A 22,506-nucleotide genomic window follows, 5' to 3' on the forward strand; every position below is an offset into this window, starting at 1 on the left:
CTGGGTTGCCCAGCCACTGTGGGTAGCTTCCAACATATATAAAAACATAAACATTAAAAACTTCCCTATGCAGGGCTGCCTTAAGATGCAGTTACTGATCTCCTTGATTCCGGTTTCATAACTCCATACCCTCCAACATTTCTCTGATGAAAATAGGGATGTCCTAAGAAAAAGCGGGACATTCTGGGATCATAGCAGAAACCGGGATGGCTTCTGTAAATCTGGGGCTGTCCCTGGAAAATAGGGACACTCTGGAGTATCTGTGATATTGCATTAAATGTCTAGTGCAGTCAGAAGCAGGGTCACACCACACAACCAAGTGAGAATGAAAGAAATGCTAACAGAAGCCTCCCAAACTCAGAGAGAGGCGTTGCTTTATTATTTGACAATATAATACGCTTCCCTATGATCCACAGCTGTATAGCTATTGAACAAGTTTGTTTAGTGTGGAAGAAGGAGGAGCAATGGGACTGAACTTGAATATGATATTCCTAATTTCTTTGGCCAGTATTTTCCCCCAAAGGACAACTATGTGTGTATGAAAAGTGTCAGGATATCTGGAAACCTGCTTGGCACTTCCTGGTCCCACTTGTTTGCTTATTTCCCAATAACGGAGCTGTCAGCTGTGCTGCTAAATTTTGCCACCATCAGGGGAAATGTGGGGAGCCTGGGCCAGGAAAGTGAATATAATTTCCATAAGATTACCAACATTGCTCTCTAAATTGCAGCCTTATTCATCATGGGCAAAAGGGTGGGTATTTATATCGCTGTAGCTGTGGTGTAATGGATGGAGCATCAAAAAAGGACTAGTGGGATGGAGATACAAATCTGCCCTCTGCCCTGATGCTGACTAGATGATATTAGACCAGTCGAGAGCCAGTGTGGTGTAGTAGTTAAGAGCGGTAGTCTCTTAATCTGGGGAACCGGGTTCGTGTCTCCGCTCCTCCACATGCAGCTGCTGGGTGACCTTGGGCCAGTCACACTTCTTTGAAGTCTCTCAGCCCCACTCACCTCACAGAGTGTTTGTTGTGGGGGAGGAAGGGAAAGGAGAATGCTAGCCACTTTGAGACTCCTTAAAGGGAGTGAAAGGCGGGATATCAAATCCAAACTCTTCTTCTTCTTCTTCTTCTTCATTCCTCCTTCTTCTTGTTGTTGTCGTTTAGTCGTGTCCGACTCTTTGTGACCCCATGGACCAGAGCATGCCAGGCACTTCTGTCTTCCACTGCCTCCCGCAGTTTATTCAAACTCATGCTGGTAGCTTCGAGAACACTATCCAACCATCTCGTCCTCTGTCGTCCCCTTCTCCTTGTGCCCTCCATCTTTCCCAACATCAGGGTCTTTTCCAGGGAGTCTTCTCTTCTCATGAGGTGGCCAAAGTATTGGAGTCTCAGCTTCAGGATCTGTCCTTCCAGTGAGCACTCAGGGCTGATTTCCTTAAGAATGGATAGGTTGGATCTTCTTGCAATCCATGGGACTCTCAAGAATCTCCTCCAGCACCATAATTCAAAAGCATCAATTCTTCCATTCCTTCTTACTTCCCTTACTTTGCATGGTGGTTGTGAGGATACAATGAGAATAGGTTAACCACATACTTCATGAGTGGGGAGGTGGAACCTTACCTCCCTACCATCATAGGTCAACTTTGGCAGGTGGGTGGGGCTGCCCACCTGTCAATCACCTGACACCAGTTGATTGGTAGTGCCTAAAGACCCAGCATGAGCTGTGCCTTTACCTGCCCTACACGGGATGTCATATATAATGTTAGTCATTCTGCTGGTGGGAGTGGCTTGCCTGAAATGGCCTGATGGGCCAAATGGGTCTGATTAGACCCTTGGGTTGAAGGTTCCCCACTACTGATGTACACCACCTTATTCTTTCATTGCAGGGGGTTGGACTAGATGTTCTGTGGGTCCCTTTAAGCTCCACAATTCTATGATTCTATGAGACAAAAGGGCAGGCGAAGGAAGGAAGGAAGGAAGGAAGGAAGGAAGGAAGGAAGGAATACTTTGGGCTTCCATAGTGGATGTATAATGGTGCTATTGAAATAATAATAATAATAATAATAATAATAATAATAATAATATATTTATACCCCGCCCATCTGGCTGGGTTTCCCCAGCCACTCTGGGCACTTCCAACAGAATATTAAAATACTATAACCTATTAAACATTAAAAGCTTCCCTATACTTTTAATGTTTAATAGACTTTTAATATTTAATAGAAGTAGACAGTAGAGGCATGTGGGACTCAAACCACCTCCTGATTTTTCTCAAAGATGGCAAAAGTTTTGTTCTTTCTTTTGTTCTGCAGAACAGATTTCTGCAAGGCACGTTGGTTGCTAAGGAAAATCAAAGTTAACGTACAATATTATGCTGCTCATAAATGACAGATTCCTTGTTGAGAATAAGCAGTGTTGTTTGAAAAACCTTTGTGGCTCTAACTTCCAGCCTAACAAAGTTAACACAGCAGCCCTTCGTTTCTTATTGACAGAAGCATTAAAGGAATCTTACTTTTGAAAAGTGAGTTTCTGAATCTGGAGTTTGGAACTAAACAGGAAGCAGACAGTTCTTGAGTGGGTGGACAACGCCTCCCCCATTAGAAGTATGTTTTAAGTCTATAGCTGCTACCAAATTTTAGACATTCTTCCTTAAGCAAAACATCTGAGGAATTTTGAGCGAAGCCAAGAGTTCCAATAACAGCCTAACTCCAAAGCAGCTTAACTCGTTAGGGATGTGTCAGGAGTGTTACGGAACTGCTATTAGCACCATCCTTGCATTGAGTCCTACCCCTCTCTGATTTGTAATATGTTATCCTATGTCCTCACATCATTATACCAAGTCAAGTCTCCACCCTGGCGAGTTACAGCCAATTAATGTGCCCCACACACACACACACACACACACACACACATAGTGTGGTGACATCAAGACACAGGATGAGCTTAATTACTTTTTGCAGAAGGAGAGAACTCAACCCAAGTTTGCTTATTTTTATGGTGGATCAGTGTGTTCCCCTTAGGTTCTGCTGTAAGACTTCTCCCAGAGACATCTGGTTGTCCCTTGTTGGAACACAATGCTAGTCCAGGTGGACCTCTGGCCTGATCCAGCACTGCTGTCCTTGGGTTCTATTAATGTAAGGTTTCTCATGTGAGTTCTTTAACAGCTATCCTGTCTATCTGTGTTAGCTAGACTTCCACAACTAATTGATCACTGTAGACTGAATTTGACCATGTTCACATGGGCATTCCCCCCCCCCCAGCCTTTCATTTGTTTCACTTCTCCTAATCAGATAAGCTCCTTGCCAATAGTCGGATCCTACACGTATCCAGTAACATCTGTTGGGAAAAGTGCAAGATTCCATCCCCTACCAAGGTTTGGGGCTGCGCATTCCTTCTAGTAAGGAATTTGCTAACATTAGAATAGATTTTTAAAATATCACTGGCTAGAAGTGAGGGAAGTGTCTGTATTCTGGAAATAAGGTCATTCTGAGTGGGGATGATACTGTAATTCACCGGTGGAGAATTTGTGGCCCTCTAGTTGTTACTGCAATCCAGTTTCCATCAGCCTCAGCTAGAGAAGAGAAGCTATTTTTTGTTCACATCCTAATGCATAGGAACTGAAACACAGTTATCTAGTTAAAATTGTACTTTTTTCAAGTGGTTCTTCAACCAAATGATGTGTACAAAAATGAGCATATATTGGTGAAGATAACATACAGAAATACATTATGTTGGAGGAAGTGCTGGTTTTCCACGAACTCTTAAAAGAAAGAAAGAAAAGGAACTGAACTAAAGACTAGACAATGGACAAACTCCGTGAAACCGAAATTGATAGATTTCCCCATCCCTGGCCCAAACCAGTGCAGCCAATGGTCAGGATGGTGGGAATCGTACTCCAGAAACTTCAGGAGAACTACAGATTCTCCTCCCCTTCTATGGTTTCCAGCTAAAATTATAGCTCTGATTGTTACTGCAAGTTTGCTTTTTGAGCTGATGCATTATGAATTCCTGTGAAGAGTGTGTGTTTGCAGGGGCGGGGGGGGGGGCAAATGCCCATTAGCAATGTATCCATTACCCCAAGCTTCTTATATTTCTCTTGTAATCTCCTTTGGTTTATTCTGGTAAAACCTGACAGCTACACATGTCTGACATTCATTGCAGTCCAGTTCCCAAAGGAGGTTCTTGTTTTTTTTGACAGATGAAGGCTTACTTACTGTTGAAAGGGAACAAAAAACAAAGCAAATCTGAAAAGAAAGTCCTAGTTAATGCAGGAGAAGGGCATTGGGTTTTGTTTGTTTGTTTTAGTAAAGATTATGGGTTTAGAGATAAAAACATTTCATACTGCAACAGGAGGAGGAAAAATATTCAGACTTTTACAGATGAGAATAGGGACCTTTGTGTACTGCTAACACCCTAGTTTTTCACATAACTGATTCCTCTATGGGATCATCCATTTCACACTGTGGAATAATATTCTTCATCTTCTCTAGTCATCAGCTGAACAGTAATAATTTAGGGGTAGACAATGCAGTGCCCCCTAACCATCGTTTCTGACCATTGACCATGATGACTGACACTGATGGCTGAGACTGACTGATGGGAGTTGGCATTCTTTCACAATTTTGATGGCTTTAGAATAGGACTATGCAAATTTATAGAGAATAAGGCTTTCAAGGGTTACATAGTACAGTGGTGCCCCGCAAGACGAATGCCTCGCAAGACAAAAAACTCGCTAGACGAAAGGGTTTTTTGTTTTTTGAGCTGCTTCGCAAGACGATTTTCCCTACGGGCTTGCTTCGCAAGACGGAAACATCTTGCAAGTTTGTTTCCTTTTTCTTAACACCGTTAATACAGTTGCGACTTGACCTTGAGGAGCAACTCATAGAACACGGTGTGGTAGCCTTTTTTGAGGTTTTTAAAGACTTTGGTGATTTTTGAAGCTTTTCCAAAACTTTCCCTACACCGTGCTTCGCAAGACGACAAAACTCGCGGAACGAATTAATTTTGTCTTGCGAGGCACCACTGTAAAATTACTATTATGGAACAGATGTCCCTATTTTCTTCAGAGGAATGTTGAAGGGTATGCATCAGAGTTTTGAGGGGGGAAATGGCCTCTATATTATGGGAGGGGGGCAAGTTTTGTGTGGAAAAACAATTATGTGGTTTGGAAGATACGAAGAGAGAGATGATGTGTTCATAGAATCATAGAATTGCAGAATTGCAGACCCCAAGGCTCATCTAGCAGAAAACTCAGCTAAAGCATCCATGACAGATGGATCCATGTTGATTTAGGGCGATTGAATGGTACAAGGCCTTTCTTTATGGGGCCTCTGATGTGGTAGGGTTAGTGGATTTGCTTATTTGTAGGAATGCCTGCTGTTTCTTGGAGCAGCACTCCCCACACTTGATGTTCTTATGATATCTTCACAATATTGACCTTACTGACAAACATATAATTAGAGCATAAGCAGAAGAAAGCAGCAGATAATAACAATAATGCAGTAAGATAATTTTGGGGAGTGAAGAAAGATCATATTAATTTCACTCAAGCCTGCAAAACCCATTTGATTTCAGCTGCCAAGTTTGACTGGAGGGACCAGAAAAGGCCTTTAGATGCTCATAATCAGTAGAGCATTCTACTGATCTGGTCTTCTGCTAAAGCACTGCAACATTCTGGGCCTTTTTTTTTTTTTTTTTTGCTGCTCAATTTTTGCCTGCGTTCTGCGCCGAAGGCAGAAGCCAAATGACAATAGCAGATGCTGGCCTGCCTCGCCTTTAATTTTGCCTCTGGAAATAGCACTTAGACTGGAGCTCCAGCTGGCACTGATTGATGTGCTGCCCGATTGGCACTCGTTCTGTACAGGCACAAGTGGCTGAGCTGTGAAACTTACAGGCTTAGATTTTATAGGAAGGCACTCAGTCACTGTAATTGTTTGTCTGTTCCCTATAATTTACAGCAGACGAAGCGGTGATAAAACACTAGCTGGTTTTAGGTGAACATGAGTGGTTTCATACCATCTTCCTCCTTCTTTTGATTTCTGTTAACGTGACCTTAGCTATTCAGCTAAAAGTTACTGAAAGTTGCTTTTCTTTTCTTCCTGCTTTTGTGAGTGCAAGTGATGTTTTTCTGCAGTAAATAATCAGGTGTATAATTTACACTCTTGGTGCCATGCAAAACATGCAACAATGTTTGTAAGAACAGGAACATTGCTGCCTGAGGACAGCACACTTAAGATCTTGGAACAAGAGGTTTTATCAATATGAGCACAGAGTCACCACTTAAATTGGGCAAACCAAATTCATAGTTCCTTCTGACTGTGGATGCTGCATTTTTACCCTGTATGTTCTAATAATACATATACAAAATGGCATGAAAGTTGAAGGTTGTATCCAACACAGTCAGCACAAGGATTCACACTTTTGCAATGAACCATTCTCTGCTTATTCTCCAAATCTGTTCTAGGGATTCCCTCAACCCTCCAGAACAAATTTGGGGATGGTATGAGGGGGAATGAGAAGTCCTGTTGAACAAATAGAAATCCTTGTGCTGGTGGGACAAGGTAGTTGAATACCACCCTAAATACACAATAAGAATAATAAAATGTACTGTATCTAAGAACCCCATCATGGTGACAACAACCTGTATAGGTGTAAAATACCAATGCACAGCTGTTTTCAAGGTATTGGACTGTGAGCTTCCAGGGGGCTGCAGTATGGGGAAGAAAGTGGAGGAATCGGACAATGGCAGTGCCAATTCCCTCTTAAACATTTTGTCAAGGAGCCAAAGGTAATTCAACCATAATGTCACAAAATAGCAAACAAGCTTTCAAGTCCTGAGAAATCTTCATTAGGCTGGATGTTACTCCAGTAGTGTGTTTTTAGCTTGTAGACTACAGTGATACCTCGGGTTAAGTATTTAATTCATTCCGGAGGTCTGTTCTTAACCTGAAACTGTTCTTAACCTGAAGCACCACTTCAGCTAATGGAATCTGCTAATGGAAGCTAATATTATTGGGGGCCCTGCCAGTGAGGCTACATGAAAGGCGATAGTCTCCGTGTGCCTGGAAACCCTCATTCTCATTGGTGGGGTCTGGTGCGTCACTTCCCCTCCCAGAAGCTCCCTGCCATCAATGGTGGTTACTTGCAAGGGAAAATCCAGGGGCAGCAGGTGGAGCTGGTGCTCTAGTGCAAAGTCCTTGCTGAAGAAATTGCAGGAACTGCCTGAATCCAACAGCCCTTTCACCTTGACTGGGTGCCCATTTGGGAGTTCTAGCACCACTTCTATGGCTATAGCCGCCCTGGGGGGTCTGGTTTGGGCACTTCTATTGGTTGCTGGCCTGGCTGCTGTGCCCGCTGAGTGGCAGCCAAGCTTTGGCGTTTCCCTGCTCCTTTACCATCTCCTCCTCACCCCCTGCAGCTCCTACCATCCCTTGCCAGGCCTTTCTTTGCGGGCAGACCCTGGCAAAATGTCCTGGCCGCTGGCAGAGAAAACACTTCTTGGTGGTTTTCCCATCCTTTCCCTCTCTCTTGCGACCTTCACTGGAGTTTGAAATCTCCCCCGCGCGCGCCCCATCTATTTCCATGGGCTCCGCCGGCGGGGAAGGCTGCCTTGGTATTTCAGGAATGCAGTAGTCATGGTAATGTTGCTCTCTCCCTTCCTGCTTCTCCTGGGCCCGCGCTTCCTGCCTTACACCAATCGCAAGCACAGCCTTGGTCAGCTGATCCATCGACTGCGGGAGGGGTGCGCGGGAAAGCTCGTCCTTCAACGTTGGGGACAACCCCTCCTCGAACAGCATCTGAATAGGTTCAGAGTCCAAATCCCACCCGAGTCGGTGGACTAACATGGCAAAGCGTGACCAGTAGTCTCTAACTGACTGGTTCCCCTGTTTGCAACCCATCAGTTCCCGCCGAGTCACACGTTGCTGTACATCACTGGAATACATCGCATCCATCGCCTGGAAGAATTTCCTCAGGTCTTTCAAGGCGGCATTCTGCGTTGCCATTAGGGGCCTGATCCAATCTCTGGCCCCATCCTGCAGATGTCCGACAATATAGGCAACCCTTTCCCCATCGTCTGCAAAATCATTCTGTTGCAGTTCCAAAGCGTACTCTATTTCCGTTCGGAACGCACTGTAGTCCTGGGGTTTCCCTTCAAACTTGTGTACCAGTCCCGGTACCTTCCTTGCTACGGGGGTGGGTCTGACCTGAGCATCCTGAGACCGCCTTTCGTCCAGGCGCGCCGTCAGCAGAGCCACATGCTGTTCCAAATCTTGGTTCCTCTCCACCAGATTTTGCCCTCCAGCTGCTCCCTCCGTGGCGCCAGCTTCTCCGGTTTTGCTCATGATGCTGCCTGCCAGTCGCTGTGCACGAGCGACGTCAGGGACTGACGGATTGCTGTGATGTGTATGGGTTGCTCATGCGTAAGTTGCCGCCTCTCCAGGCTTTGTTGCCTTGCTAAACCTTTCAGTCTGGGCAGCCCTTCACTTCGTGGCAGCCTCAGTCGCTAGCAGAATCCGTCAGTGGGCGTTTCTTAAATCTTTTCCAACATAAAAATTGTTTGACACCCAGTCTCCTCCTACTCTCTCTGCACGGAAGTCTTCTGCGCAGGGTGGGCGTGGGTAGCGGGGGACCCGTGCTCTCCCTGCTGGTGTCCGGTGAAGAGTCCTAGAGCCCTCTCACCGATTCCCCCATCAGCCCCTCTTTATCCCTGGTGTAGCGCTGATTTGCTTCCCCATCTGCAGAGCTGCCTCTCTCCCTGCTGGGCCCTTCTCCAGCATCATTTGAGAGCCTTCCCTCCGCCTCTAGCTCCGATGTCAGTTCCCTGACAATTAGGTCCAGTCGTGAGCAGTACCTATTTATCTACTTGCATTTTGACGTGCTTTCGAACTGCTATGTTGGCAGGAGCAGGGACCGAGCAACAGGAGCTCACCCCGTCGCGGGGATTCGAACTGCCAACCTTCTGATCGGCAAGTGATATTCTGATTGGCTCTGTGGTTTAACCCACAGCGCCACCTGTGTCCCATGTAGAAGAGAATACATTGTCTCACTTAGGGAAACACAATGCTAGCTTTAAATGGCTGAGTTTCCTGAAACTGCTTTTTTGTTTCACTCCACAAAAGCATTTTTATTAGACTAAGTCACTAGTGAGAAACAAAGAGGAAACTGCCACTTTGCGTTGTCACATTCTCTATAGAAATGGATTGTATGAAGTCAGTAAGTTCAGACACCTGCTAAGAGATATCCAGTGACCTGTCAGAGCACAGAGTTGAAATGGCTAGTTCATTGGAAAAGGTATGAATGGATGTAGCTGCCTAATCCTGTGTCAGAACAATGGGCTGCCTAGATCAATACTGAGTACTCTGACTGGTAGTTGCTCTTCAGGGTTCCAGGGAGAAGTAGTTCCTAATACATGATGTCTGAGATTTTTCTTTAAACTGAGATGCTGAAGAATGTGGATGTAGTCTACCACTGATCTACGGCCTCTCCCCCCAAATAGCACCCCTTGCACCTCAGATGCATGACCAAAGCTGGGATCTGGAAGGAAACAATGGACTCATTATTCCTGCCCCTGATCTATGGGGAATACCAGACAACCCAAAGCACAAAATTCCCCAGTATCGATTGGTCTCACCTAATAACCCAACCAAGCTCCCTGTCAATCCTTCCAGTTAATTAAAGGCCACAAGACCTTGAGCTGAATCTTGTAAGCTTCAGTGCGTGCTGCCTCAGAGGCCCATATGTCTCCATAGCAATGACCTCACCTCTGCCTCTATCGGTGTCTGGCCTCCTGTTTCTCGTCACCCTTCATTTCCTCAGATCAATTCCAGTTCCCGCTCCTTCGATGGCCAGCTGGTAGGGACAAGGAACTTGTGCGCCTTAGATCAGCGCTTGTTAGTGAGGGAGGAGGCTTGTTTCTCTTGGCGCTGGCTACTTGAGCTTGTGTTGGAGGGGAGGAAACTGTCTCACATTGAGGTGGAATGTTTGAGAGACTGAATTTTTGTCCCCCATGTCTCAGGTGATAATGGGGAACAGGTCTGTTTTGGTTTCCTGTTCAGTTTGATCCTTTCTGGTCTGAACGTTCTACCCCGAAATATACAGTGGTACCTCAGGTTACAGATGCTTCAGGTAAACAGACTCTGCTAACCCAGAAATAGTACCTCGGGTTAAGAACTTTGCTTCAGGATGAGAACAGCAATCACATGGTGGCGGCGTGGCGGCAGCAGGAGGCCCCATTAGCTAAAGTGGTACCTCAGGTTAAGAACAGTTTCAGGTTAAGAATGGACCCCCAGAACGAATTAAGTTCTTAACCTGAGGTACCACTGTACAAACTGAAACATATCTATTCTTTGAAACTCACAGTTCTCCAAATTTTATGCTGTGGTTCTCTAACTAGAAACCATGTCCAAAGATGAGTAGATTAGGGGAAAGTATATATATTAGTGGAAGCATATATATTAGTGAAATGAACCTACCAGCATGACACTGAGATCCAGCTCCAAGGGCCTTCTGGCTGTTCCCCCACTGTGAGATGTGAGGTTACAGGGAACCAGGCAGAGGGCCTTCTCGGTAGTGGCACCCGCCCTGTGGAACGCCCTCCCATCAGATGTCAGGGAAATAAACAACTATCTGAATTTTAGAAGACATCTGAAGGCAGCCCTGTTTAGGGAAGTTTTAAATGTTTGATATTTTATTCTGTTTTTAATCTGTTGGGAGCTGCCCAGAGTGGCTGGGGAAACCCAGCTGGATGGGTGGGGTATAAACAACAGCAGCAGCAACAACAACAACAACAACAGAGGAAATTACTTGCAAATATATATATATATATATGCAGGCTAGGCAAAATGTTTGTAAGGACTTAAACAAAAACAACAAACTGATGCAGAAATGCCGAGGACTCAGTTTAACATTGGCAAAATAGAAGTTGAACTAGATTTACCCACCCCAAGTCTCAGGGGGACTGTTTATAGGCATGTCATTGGATGACACATCTGCACACCCATTAAAATGTGGCACAGGAAACCGGAGTTGTCATATAGTCCGTGCTTGTAATGCAGAATGATGGCATCTGCAGAAAGAGCTATTCTTGAACACTTACATGTGGTAAAGGCCAGGATAGAAGGGTCAGGCTGGGGAGACAGTCTCCACCATTCCTCCTCTGACAGCATCGAGCTTGGGCGGAAGGTTGTGTAAATGAAGCAAGCATTCCACCTTCCATCAAATACCCATTGGACTCGTAGGGCTGAAACTTAATCCTCAGTGGGGTAAAAGCCTAGCTTTGTATGGTACATGGGAACATTCAATGAGGGAAAGACTGGAAGGAAAAACTATGCTGGAAATAAGTGTGTTTGTGTGTGGAAAGCTTGTGCTCAGCTGGTGTTCCATTTGGGGTGTTTTATGGTGCTTTCTTGCTATTTGCAATTGCTATGTCGCCGCCTGTTGCTGTGCCTTCTTCCTGCCCGGGTGAGTCATCAGGCAAGCATGTTGTCTGCTTTGGTGATTGATCCCATTCTTAAGGATTGCCTTGCAGCCAAAGGAGGTCAGTGGACAGGGCTGTAAACAGTCCTATAAAATACATGGAAATTCTGAGGGTGACCTCATCTAGACGTCCGAAAGGCACTTGGAAATAAGTGAAGAAGTGACCTGCCACCCTATAGAGGCAGATCTTTCTCGTCTTCTTCCACCATACCCGCTTCCTGACTGCTAATGCATATTGATAAAGGCTGATAAAGGACTCTTCTTCCTTGGAGGTTTTTGAGCAGAGGTTGCATGGCTATCTGTCATGGATTCTTTAGCTGAGATAACTGCATTTCAGGATTAGATGACCCTCGGGGTCTGTTTCAACTCTATGATTCCATGATTCTATGACTTCATGAGTTCAGGCATAGAATCATAGAATTGTAGAGTTGGAAGGGACCCTGTGAATCATCATCCAACTCCCTGCAATGCAGGAATATGCACCTGTTGCATACAGGGATTGAACCTGCAACCTTGTTGTTATCAGCACCATGCTCTAACTGACTGAGCTATCCAGGTCACGTGTAAGACATCACTACTATAGTGGTACCTTGGTTTACGAACTTAATCTGTTCCAGAAGTCCGTTCTTAAACCAAAGCATTCTTAAACCAAGGTGTGCTTTCCCATGGCAGCAGTGGACTCAATTTACAAACAGAACACACTTAACAGGAAGCGAAACATGTTCTGCTTCCAAGGCAAAGTTCACAAACCAAAACACCTACTTCTGGGTTTGCAGCGTTCTTAATCCAAGTTGTATATAAACTAAGCTGTTCTTAAACCAAGGTACCACTGTACTTATGTTTCAAGGCAGAACTCAACTCGGGGACAGGCATGGCTCAGGATGGCAGTAGCAGGGTTGTGATGGCCTGAGCTTGCCTTCCATTCCCTAGCATTTTCCATACACGCTGAGTGGGTGCAGGCCATTTATTTGTTTGTTTAAAACATCACCTTTTTTCTAACTCTGCTCTTCAGCCAAAAAAAGGCTCTCAGAGCTGCTTACAGATCACAAAAAAGGAAGACCGCCCAGAGACATACTATCTAAAAAAAAGACATGGCTCGAAAGGGAACTGGATTGGGAGGGAAGAGGTGTTCTGATAGTGACTATCTGGAATGGAAATATTTCCTGGAAAGGAAGAGCCAAAAGTTTGTGGTCTTCCAAGAAGGCTCGTGGAGAAATCAAGTGAACACCAGCCCTCTTATTTAGCCGATGAACTGAGTGGCTGATGTATCTGAATGTCGTGTTCAGCAGTTGAGTTGTCCATTGACCAAAAGCTTGTCCCATGGCAAACCCATAAGCTGTACACTTATTTTGAACCCATTTTATTATGTGGGGTAGGGCTTACCTGGGCCCCCACAATATTTTATTCAAGTTGGCACCCCTGCCCTGGACCATTAGCCATACTGGTTAGGGTTGATGAGAACTGGAGTTTCTCTACCCTAAGGTAATCCTGAAGGCCAATCCAGTCTGTTGAAAGTATCAGAAGAGTGGAGAAGAAAGCCCTTGAGTTTGTCTGTCAATAGCACCTGGACAGCAGATTGATTCCAGTGCATGTCACTTGGTCACAATTGCCCCCCCCAACCATAATGAGATGCATTATATTTCTATCATATTCATTATTTCTAAATTTTCATCTATACATATAAATAAGCATATTACATGCAAATTTTGTCATCAATTTTTTGGGAGATGAATTTCCTCTTTTCTCTCCATGTGTAATTGGCCAATCTGCTAATAATAATAATTGCATGATAGCCTTCACCCCATAGGGAAAAGCAGGTGAATCTCAGATCCCACTAAGCAGACGTTCTAATAAATACAGCTCTATGTTCTGGACATTTCTTGACAATGTGGCAAAAGTGCCATTTCGCCCCTCACATTCGCGGAAATGCGGTTAAGAGCAGCCTGCTGTGCAGCCTTGAGCTGAATTCATCCACCCACGGTAACTTGGTGCAATTGGTTGATGTTTCCCATATGCTAACAAAATGCCTACAGCTGTTGGGATAATAGAAGTGATTTATCAGCAGCAGCTTCCAAAGCATCCGGCTGGCCCATTTAATAATGGCTTTCCTGGTCTAGGAGATACCTGTAGCCAGCAAATCTGTCTTGGTGCCAGGGTTATTTTATTTATTTTTAATTATTTGGATAACTTGTGTGTTGAGCAAAGGCTCTTTGCAAAGACAGAGAAAAAGGAGAGAAAGAAAGATGGACCCTATTGACAAAGAGTGCACAGGGATTATGGGAAAATGATGGTGTCACAATGGCAAGATAGGGATAGTCAATTCATAGAATCAGCTAACCTGTTCCTTACAGAAATAAAGTTCCTCAGGAAATAAATTGGGATCCCTGGAAATAGATGGTGTTGTTGGTTCACAACTTCCACTGTGGAGGCTGATTTTTTTAGGGAAACTGGGGGGATGCCACACCGATCACTGTGGTCCACTTTCCTTCCTTCCTTCCTTCCTTCCTTCCTTCCTTCCTTCCTTCCTTCCTTCCTTCCTTCTTCTTTGCAACCTGTTCAGGAGGTAGCACTGCCTGTCAGCTTCCTGCTTCTTAGTCTCCGTGATTTTCACTGATTTTCCATTGTTCATTAAATAACTCTGCTTGGTCCATTTTCACCGTTATTCAGAAATTAGCCTTTGCTCTAGGGAAAAACAGCTTAATGTTTTCATACGTGCTTAGCTGGGAGGAAACAGAAAGAGTGATCAGGAGACACAATTGCAAAACATAAAAAAGGTTCCAGCTGTTGAAAGAATATAGCAGCATTAAAATCAGATCAGAGTCTCTGTTGCATGTTCTCTAGCAATTAGCAACCAGGCAGACTGCACCTAAATTCTCTGACATCCATAGTAGAGGTACACTTATTTCAAATGTAGATGGTTCCTGGCCACTGCAAACAAGCTTGCTATGTGTAGGGTAACATATATAGTATGCTAGCAGTGGCAATGTTATGGACAATGGTATAGATTGCTTTTGGGAACCTCGTACAGTTCTGACTGCCAGGACTCAGCTATACAGCTGCAAATAAAATGTTTTAAGTGTGTTTTAAGTGCAATATACAGTGTGACACTAGATGGTGATGGTGAGCCTTATGGAAAATTCAATGTTTTTTTTTTAAACTCTTTTTTAAAAAGTTCATTTTCAAAGCAGTTTTAATGTTTCTAGATTCCACCCCAATGAGATTTCATTTTTTAAATGATTTGGGAGAATTTTTCAATTTTAAGTTCTGAAAATTTGTGATTCTGTAGATTGATATGTTCTGATTTATTCCTCGGTTGTCTTGTTTATATGGCGATTTATATTTTAATATCCCTTTCTTGCAAAGTTTAAAATTCTGACTGCAAGCAGGCGAATGAGTGTTATCGTGCGGTAATTCAGCTCCCGCAGATGGTATGCTCTGATAACCTCTAGAATGAACCTTTGTCTCCAGAATGGACCCCATTACATGATTACCACTAATCTGCTGCTAATATTAGAGGCAACAGGTTTATGAATTTTGATTTCTGGGAATCACAAGTGGGGGAGAGCATTTTTGGACTCCTGGCCTTGTGAGCTTCCCAAAGGCATCTGATTGGCCACTGTGAGAATAGGATACTTGACTAGTTTCGATTTAGAGGCCTGAATAATTACTTTATTTTTAATATAATTATTTTGTACCCCTTTTTCTTCTCAGATGTGCTGTGTCCCAGTGTCCACGTAGAAGGAGACAGGTTCAAGCACACCAATGGAGAGACTGATGATATTCCAGGTAATGGGGTGCTATCTGCAATATGCTTGGGGTTGGGAATCTCAATTTCCATCTTCAGTCGGCCATTGAGAAGTAACCAAATACACTATAGAGCCAGTTAAGGGAGTCCAACTCCTCAGGTGGAACATTTGAAGAATTTCAAGAGAAGCTAAAAGGGTTTCAATAGGAGATATAACACAGTGGAAGAAGTTAGTCTGTGAATAACAAGCACACAGAAAATAGAGTCTTCTGGGCCACATTACACTTGGGGCACAGGTGGCACTGTGGTCTAAATTCTTGGGCTTGCCGATCAGAAGGTCAGGAGTTCAAATCCCTGTGACAGAGTGAGCTCCCATTGCTCTGCCCCAGTTCCTGCCAACCTAGCAGTTCGAAAGCACACCAGTGCAAGTAGATAAATAGGTACCGCTGTGGTGGGAAGGTAAACGGCATTTCCGTGCACTGATTTCCGTCATGGTGTTCCATTCTGCCAGAAGTAGTTTAGTCATGCTGGCCACATGACCTAGAAAGCTGTCTGTGGATAAACACCAATGCCCTCAACCTGAAAGTGAAATGAGTACCACAACCCCATAGTCATCTTTGACTGGACTTAACCATCCAGGGGTCCTTTACCTTTTTACACTTGGCCATGACTGCATGGTTCTGTCCTTGAGGACAGGGTCTCCCAACCCAAATTACTAACATGGGACCCTATTTTGGAGCTTTATCCCTTTGCCTCTCAATCTAGATTGCGGACCATGAATTTACATCTGCGTTGCGATTTATTTTTATTTTTATTTTATAAATCCACTTGATAGCCCTAGGTCCTTTTTTGGAATGCAAATTTCAGGTGTGGACTTCCTATTCAAGAACATAACTGTTGTTGGAACTAATATTTAAAGACCCCTCTCCCCATGCAATTTGTCAGGTATATGAATCCTTAGTTGTCAGATGATTGAATGCACATACTTACGCATCAGTTATGGGGAACCCGTGTCTCTTCTGACTATATATCCCATCATCCTTGGCAATTGGCCATGAGGATGCTGGGAGTTTGAATTCAACAACATATGGAAGGCCATAGGTTCTCTATCTCAGCTGTACGGGGGGGAAATACATTGAAAGGTCACCAAACCAAAAACAAAAAATACAAACTTACTAATTCAAAAGGATGTAAAGTGAGGGGGGTGGAGCTGTAGGGCTGTACATTTGGCCCCACAACTGATACTATGTGGCTCCCATTGCCTTGACCCTTACTATCAAATAATTAGCAAGGGTACATCAAAGACAAGGAACATGATGCGTTAGGGATTGTAGGAAAAGACCTGCCAAGGAAGCTGAAAAATGTCTTTATGTACGTGACAACGGCGGCAAGAGTCTTAATAGCACAAGGATGGGAGAATGAGGAAATCCCGACTAAAGAACTATGGCAAGAGAAACTGATGGACTACGCAGAATTGGCAAAATTGACACATAAACTACGTGACAAGGCAAGGATAACTGTGATGTTTAAGATGAATGGGAACCTTTTACAAAGTACTTAAAGAAACAACAAAGTGAATTGGACTCCTTGGCAGGCTTTGAATAAACACTCACAAACTTTTTATTGACAATAACTAGTCAGACAAATTAAGGATCTATACAGTCTTGTAACATGCAGAGAATAGCATTTGTAGATAAACCAGAGATTGGAGCTGAGGGAAGTCAGTGGGGGAGGGGAGGGTGGAACATGAGGGTGGACATGCACACAGATGTCCTTAGAACATGGAACTCCCCATCTCTTAGAGTTCCAGGGTCAAGGGGCACCTAAACATGTAGGCTTTCTTGCCTCACATATCCATGCCCATGTGTGGATAATGAAGAAGACATTTATAATCCAGATCAGGGTCAGAGGAATGGTCCTGTGCCCTTTTACTCATCTGCATGCATAAGGTGTGCAGGGGCTATTTTCTGCCAAGAAATGTTCACAAGGACCATAAGGACCATAACTCAGTGATGGAGCAACTACTTTGCATGAGAGGGTCCAAAGTTCAATTCTGCACAGGTAGAGATGGGCAGGATCTCTGTCTCTAATACCCTGTGTGCCAGTGTGGACAACACTGAGCTAGGTGGAACAATGTCCTGCTTGGTATAAAATGTCTTCATATACTCCTGTCCTGTGTGAAGGGATTATTTGTGCTAGCCATTCACACAACCATGCTAGTTTTGCTACGCTGGTGTAGCATCCACAGTCAGTTTTCTCAGAGGGTTTTCTTTTCTGACATACAGTGGTACCTCAGGTTACAGACACTTCAGGTTACAGACTCCGCTAACCCAGAAATAACCCAGAACTTTGCTTCATGATGGGAACAGAACTACCCCCAAACTTCACACTGGCTCCTTCAAAGGGGATCACAATCCCACTCAGAACAGGGAACCTGCCAATTTCCAAAACATGGGGAACCCCTCCCCACCCAAAGAGCCCCCATTGTCCACCAATTCAAACACAGTTGATCAGCCATTATCCAGACCACGACTGCATCAAGACACTGGTTCAAAGTTTTCACAGTCTTTCCCAACTCATATGTTATGGGAAAGGAAAGCTGTGTGTCAACATCATCACAGTGCTGACACCTTGCTCCAAAACTCCTAATGACCACATCCAATGGCTTCATATAGATATTAAATACAGTGGTACCACGGTAAAAAAAATCCTTCCAGTAGCACCTTTAAGACCAACTAAGTTAGTTCTTGGTATGAGCTTTCGTGTGCAAGCACACTTCTTCAGATACACTGAAACAGAAGTTGCCAGATCCTTCTATATAGTGAGAAGGTGGGGAGGGGTATTACTCAGAAGGGTGGTGGGAATGGGAGATTGGCAGATAGCTGGGATGAGCCTGCTGACGACTCTTAACGACTGTAATGGGTCTTACAGGAAAAGGCAAGGGGTGAGAAGGTGAGAAATGGCTTAGTCATGTATAATGGGATAAGAATCCAATGTCTTTGTTCAAACCAGGTTTCTCCATGGTTTTAAGTTTGGTAATGAGTTGTAATTCAGCAGCTTCTCTTTCCAGTCTATTTCTGAAATTCCTTTGTAGTAAAACAGCTACTTTGAGATCTTGTATAGAATGTCCTGGGAGATTGAAGTGTTCTCCTACTGGTTTCTCTGTTTTGTGATTACAAACAGAGAAACCAGTAGGAGAACACTTCAATCTCCCAGGACATTCTATACAAGATCTCAAAGTAGCTGTTTTACTACAAAGGAATTTCAGAAATAGACTGGAAAGAGAAGCTGCTGAATTACAACTCATTACCAAACTTAAAACCATGGAGAAACCTGGTTTGAACAAAGACATTGGATTCTTATCCCATTATACATGACTAAGCCATTTCTCACCTTCTCACCCCTTGCCTTTTCCTGTAAGACCCATTACAGTCGTTAAGAGTCGTCAGCAGGCTCATCCCAGCTATCTGCCAATCTCCCATTCCCACCACCCTTCTGAGTAATACCCCTCCCCACCTTCTCACTATATAGAAGGATCTGGCAACTTCTGTTTCAGTGTATCTGAAGAAGTGTGCTTGCACACGAAAGCTCATACCAAGAACTAACTTAGTTGGTCTTAAAGGTGCTACTGGAAGGATTTTTTTTATTTTGATTATGGCAGACCAACACGGCTACCTATCTGTAAGTGGTACCACGGGTTACAGATGCTTCAGGTTACCGGCGCTTCAGGTTACAGACTCCGCTAACCCAGAAATAGTACCTCGCATTAAGAACTTTGCTTCAGGATGAGAACAGAAATTGTGCAGCAGCGAGGCAGCAGCAGCAGCGGGAGGCCCCATTAGCTAAAGTGGTTCTTCAGGTTAAGAACAGTTTCAGGTTAAGAACGGATCTCTGGAACAAATTAAGTTCTTAACCTGAGGTACAACTGTATTTGGTAAAAGCATTGATAGATTTTAGCCTACAATTAAAACTGAGGATTCATTTTGCTCTGGAGAAATTAGAGGGATTTCTCAAGAGAGGTTGCACTTCTGTGCTTCAAAGTATTTTTAAAAAGCAAGAAATGGGGTGTGTGTGTGTGTGTGTGTGTGTGTGTGTGTGTTTCATCAAGAATCTAGGTGGGCAGACAATGATTGGTTTACCAATATTTGGCTTTGGCTTAGTCTCAAAGGGCAGTCCCGTAGAGAGCAGTTGCAATTTTGGGGATGGTGGTTGCGCAGCAAAGTAAATAAGCTTGTGATTTTTACTGGAGCAGGAGGTTCTGACCTCTCCTCTCGCCGCCTGCGTTTTCTGCAAAGCAGAGGAAGAATAATGAAGTTAAAGTGGAGGCAAATGGAGACACACTGTTCTCTGAAGTTTCTTTTATTAGTATTTTTTATTGCGGGTGCATAACTACAGGAGCCCACAAATAGAGAGAGAGAGAGAGAGAGAGAGAGAGAGAGAGAGAGAGACTGAGAGAGAGAGAGAGACAGGGAGAGAGAGGAAAACTGGAACAAGGAGTCTGAGTCAGTGTTAATGACAAAGCATTATTCAACAACCCCCGGGCAAATTTAACATACTCCTCATGTCTCTGATCCGATGCACAGAAACACCACTAGGGATTTAACAAGCATAGTAATAGCGAGTCGTGACTCAGTCTGAAATCCTGGCTGCAGGTCAATGCCGGGACTGGGGGAAATGGGATGGAAAATAGCTCCCGTGCATTGGTGGGTTTTGCTGTTTTGTCTTGTTATTTTCCATGCAGCATTTATTACTGATGCTCATTTTAAGCAGAAACTTCCATAGAATGGCAGAGGCTACAGAGAGAGGAGTGCTTAGGAGGTGGGATTGCATAGGGATTGTCTTTTACCCAAGTTCTGGGGTGACTCACTCAATGGGGTTAGAATTTTTGTTTTGTTTTGTTTCTTAAATAAAACTTGTTTTGGAAAATCTGTGGGGGGTTTCCCCCTCTTTCTTCTTCCTCTGAGAATATCAGAAGCAGGCATGTGCAAAAGCCCTCTGGGAAATCTTACTCTAATCAATAGCTATTGTTTTGCCTCTCTTGAAATTTGTAAGATAGGGCCAAGGCTGTCTTAAGCATATGTGGCACTGGGGTGCAAAGATCTGAGAGCCAGGTGCCCCGCACACCTAGCACCTATGGGTAAGATGGCCCTGGATAGGGCATCTCAGGAGGAACACCCCAATATTTCACTGGTAAGCTATATACACCCCACTCATTCACACAGGGATTGCCTGAGGAATGGAGCCTATGAGTGGAATCTAAGAGTTAGTCCATTGATTTCAGTATGGCGTATTCAGGTACCAGCCTATGTCTATAATCAAAACTGCTTAATCCATCTGGGATTTGCTCTCTTAGGTCTCTGTAGGACAAGCCATTCCTCCATACATAGATTGCTGGGGCCAGCAGAGTGGAGAATAGCTGTCAGACACCTATGGGAGGGCCAATGGGACCTGACAACTGTTGTTTAAACTGGCTTTAAGGTTTAGCATACCCTCCAACATTTCTCCAATGAAAATAGGATGTCCTATTCTATTATTATTATTATTATTATTATTATTATTATTATTCCCCAGCCACTCTAGGCAGCTTGCAACATCGATGAAAACATAATAAAACATCAAACATTATAAACTTCCCTATACAGCCTTCAGATGTCTTCTAAAGTTTGGATCATTACTTATCTTCTTGCCTTAGGGGTCGCATAACTCCATACATTTCTCTGATGAAAATCAGGGTGTCCTAAGGAAAAGCAGGACATTACAGGATCAAATCAGAAACTAGGACAGCTTCTATAAATCTAGGACTGTTCCTGGAAAATAGGGACACTTGGAGGGTCTGGCACTATAGGACAATACAGTGCAGGGCTGGAGATGAATATGGTTGGGGAGAGAACCAGGCTAGGAAGAATTCCATGGGGCATACAGAAAGGTCCAAAGGGCTGCATTTGTCTCACATTCCTGAGGTCTCCCGCCCCTGAGATATGCTGTCCCCAGATCTTCGGCTTAAAGTAGCATAGGTCTGCTTTGAAGACTGAGGGCTTTCTTTCCCACCCGACAGATGAACAAGAAAACAATCCATCTGCCTGGGCCTCTGTGCTTATTTATAGCTTGTTGTGGGATGGCCAGGGGCCTTGCACCCAGTGCTGCAGGGCCAGTGTGTAAAACCTAATAGCCTACAATTATAGCCAGGGATAGCTGAGAGTGCCTCTCTTTCTGTTGGCCTGTGTTCAGCAGAGGAGCAGATTGGATTCCTAAGATGCCAGTGACTCACCAGCTAATTATAACGTTCTCCAAGGGGCTGTATGTGTTTTACGCTGGCAGAGAGGAGCCAGTGGCCCGCTGATCCTCAAAAAAGAGAGGCACATTAAACCAGCACCATGCTGCAGCAGACATCAGCTGCCCTGATGGTTGCTCGCCCGCCTCGGAACAACACTAATTCTGCCCTTCCTTTGCACTCTTTGCACTGGGAAGCCCTCAATATTGAAGTCTCGTTAGCTAATCTCCCTCGCAAGGCTGATAACCTGTTCATGCATAGCTGCAGGCCTTTGGAATGGATCCTAGGCTGCAAAGAACACATGTTCAGGAAGAGATATTTCCTGTGAAGCTGCACACATGGAAAAAAGGATGACATCCCCGGCCGGTTAACCTCTGTGCAAGGCCCTTTGTTAATCGATAGTTTGAGATCCCCTCCAGCCAGCCCAATTATATATTGTTTGATGTGTACTCTCTCTCTGTGTGTGTGTGTGTGTGTTGTTAGAGAGAGGGTCTTAGGGATGCTTGAGTAGTAGCTCCCTGACTCAGACCTCAAAATGGCTAGGGTACTTCTCCAGCAGCTTAAATTTGGTACACATAAATACTGCACCCACTGTTTGTTGCATTGCATTTTGGAATGCCTTTATTGCATTTATATCATCCTTTCCCCCCAGGGAGCTGAAGGTGCCCTGCATGGTCCTCCTCCATCTCATTACCCTGTGAAGTAGTTTAAGCCAAGAGGCAGTGATTGGCCAAAGCTTACCCAGTGAGTTTCATGGCTGAGTGGGGATTTGAACCATGGTTTTGCAGGCAGGGGCGTATTGTGGTGGGGGGCTGCTGGGGCAATGGTCCCAGGCACATTTTTCTGGGGGGTGCTCCTTTGCAAGGCTGGGATGGTCCCAGCTCTGCAAAGGTGTCTTGAAGCTGGTTGTGCTGGGCCTGGGGGTTAACCAGAGCAATGCGGTTCAGGTCCAGTCCTGAATCCAAGGATTCCATGAGGAGTCAGTCCAACAGGGCCAAGGCAGTAAACTGGGCTAG

General features: G+C 44.4%; 1 protein-coding gene across 1 annotated transcript in view; it reads left to right on the forward strand.

The window, feature by feature from the left end:
• Positions 1-22,506, forward strand: part of COL22A1 (collagen type XXII alpha 1 chain) — a 192,959-nt gene that overhangs the window by 42,336 nt on the left and 128,117 nt on the right. Inside the window, exon 4 of the mRNA XM_081012482.1 lies at positions 15,186-15,260. Coding sequence (XP_080868608.1) covers positions 15,186-15,260 — 75 coding nt within the window. The remainder of the gene's footprint in view (positions 1-15,185; positions 15,261-22,506) is intronic.

This window comes from Podarcis pityusensis (assembly GCF_964106645.2).
Source record: "Podarcis pityusensis genome assembly, chromosome: 7".
NCBI lineage: Eukaryota > Metazoa > Chordata > Lepidosauria > Squamata > Lacertidae > Podarcis > Podarcis pityusensis.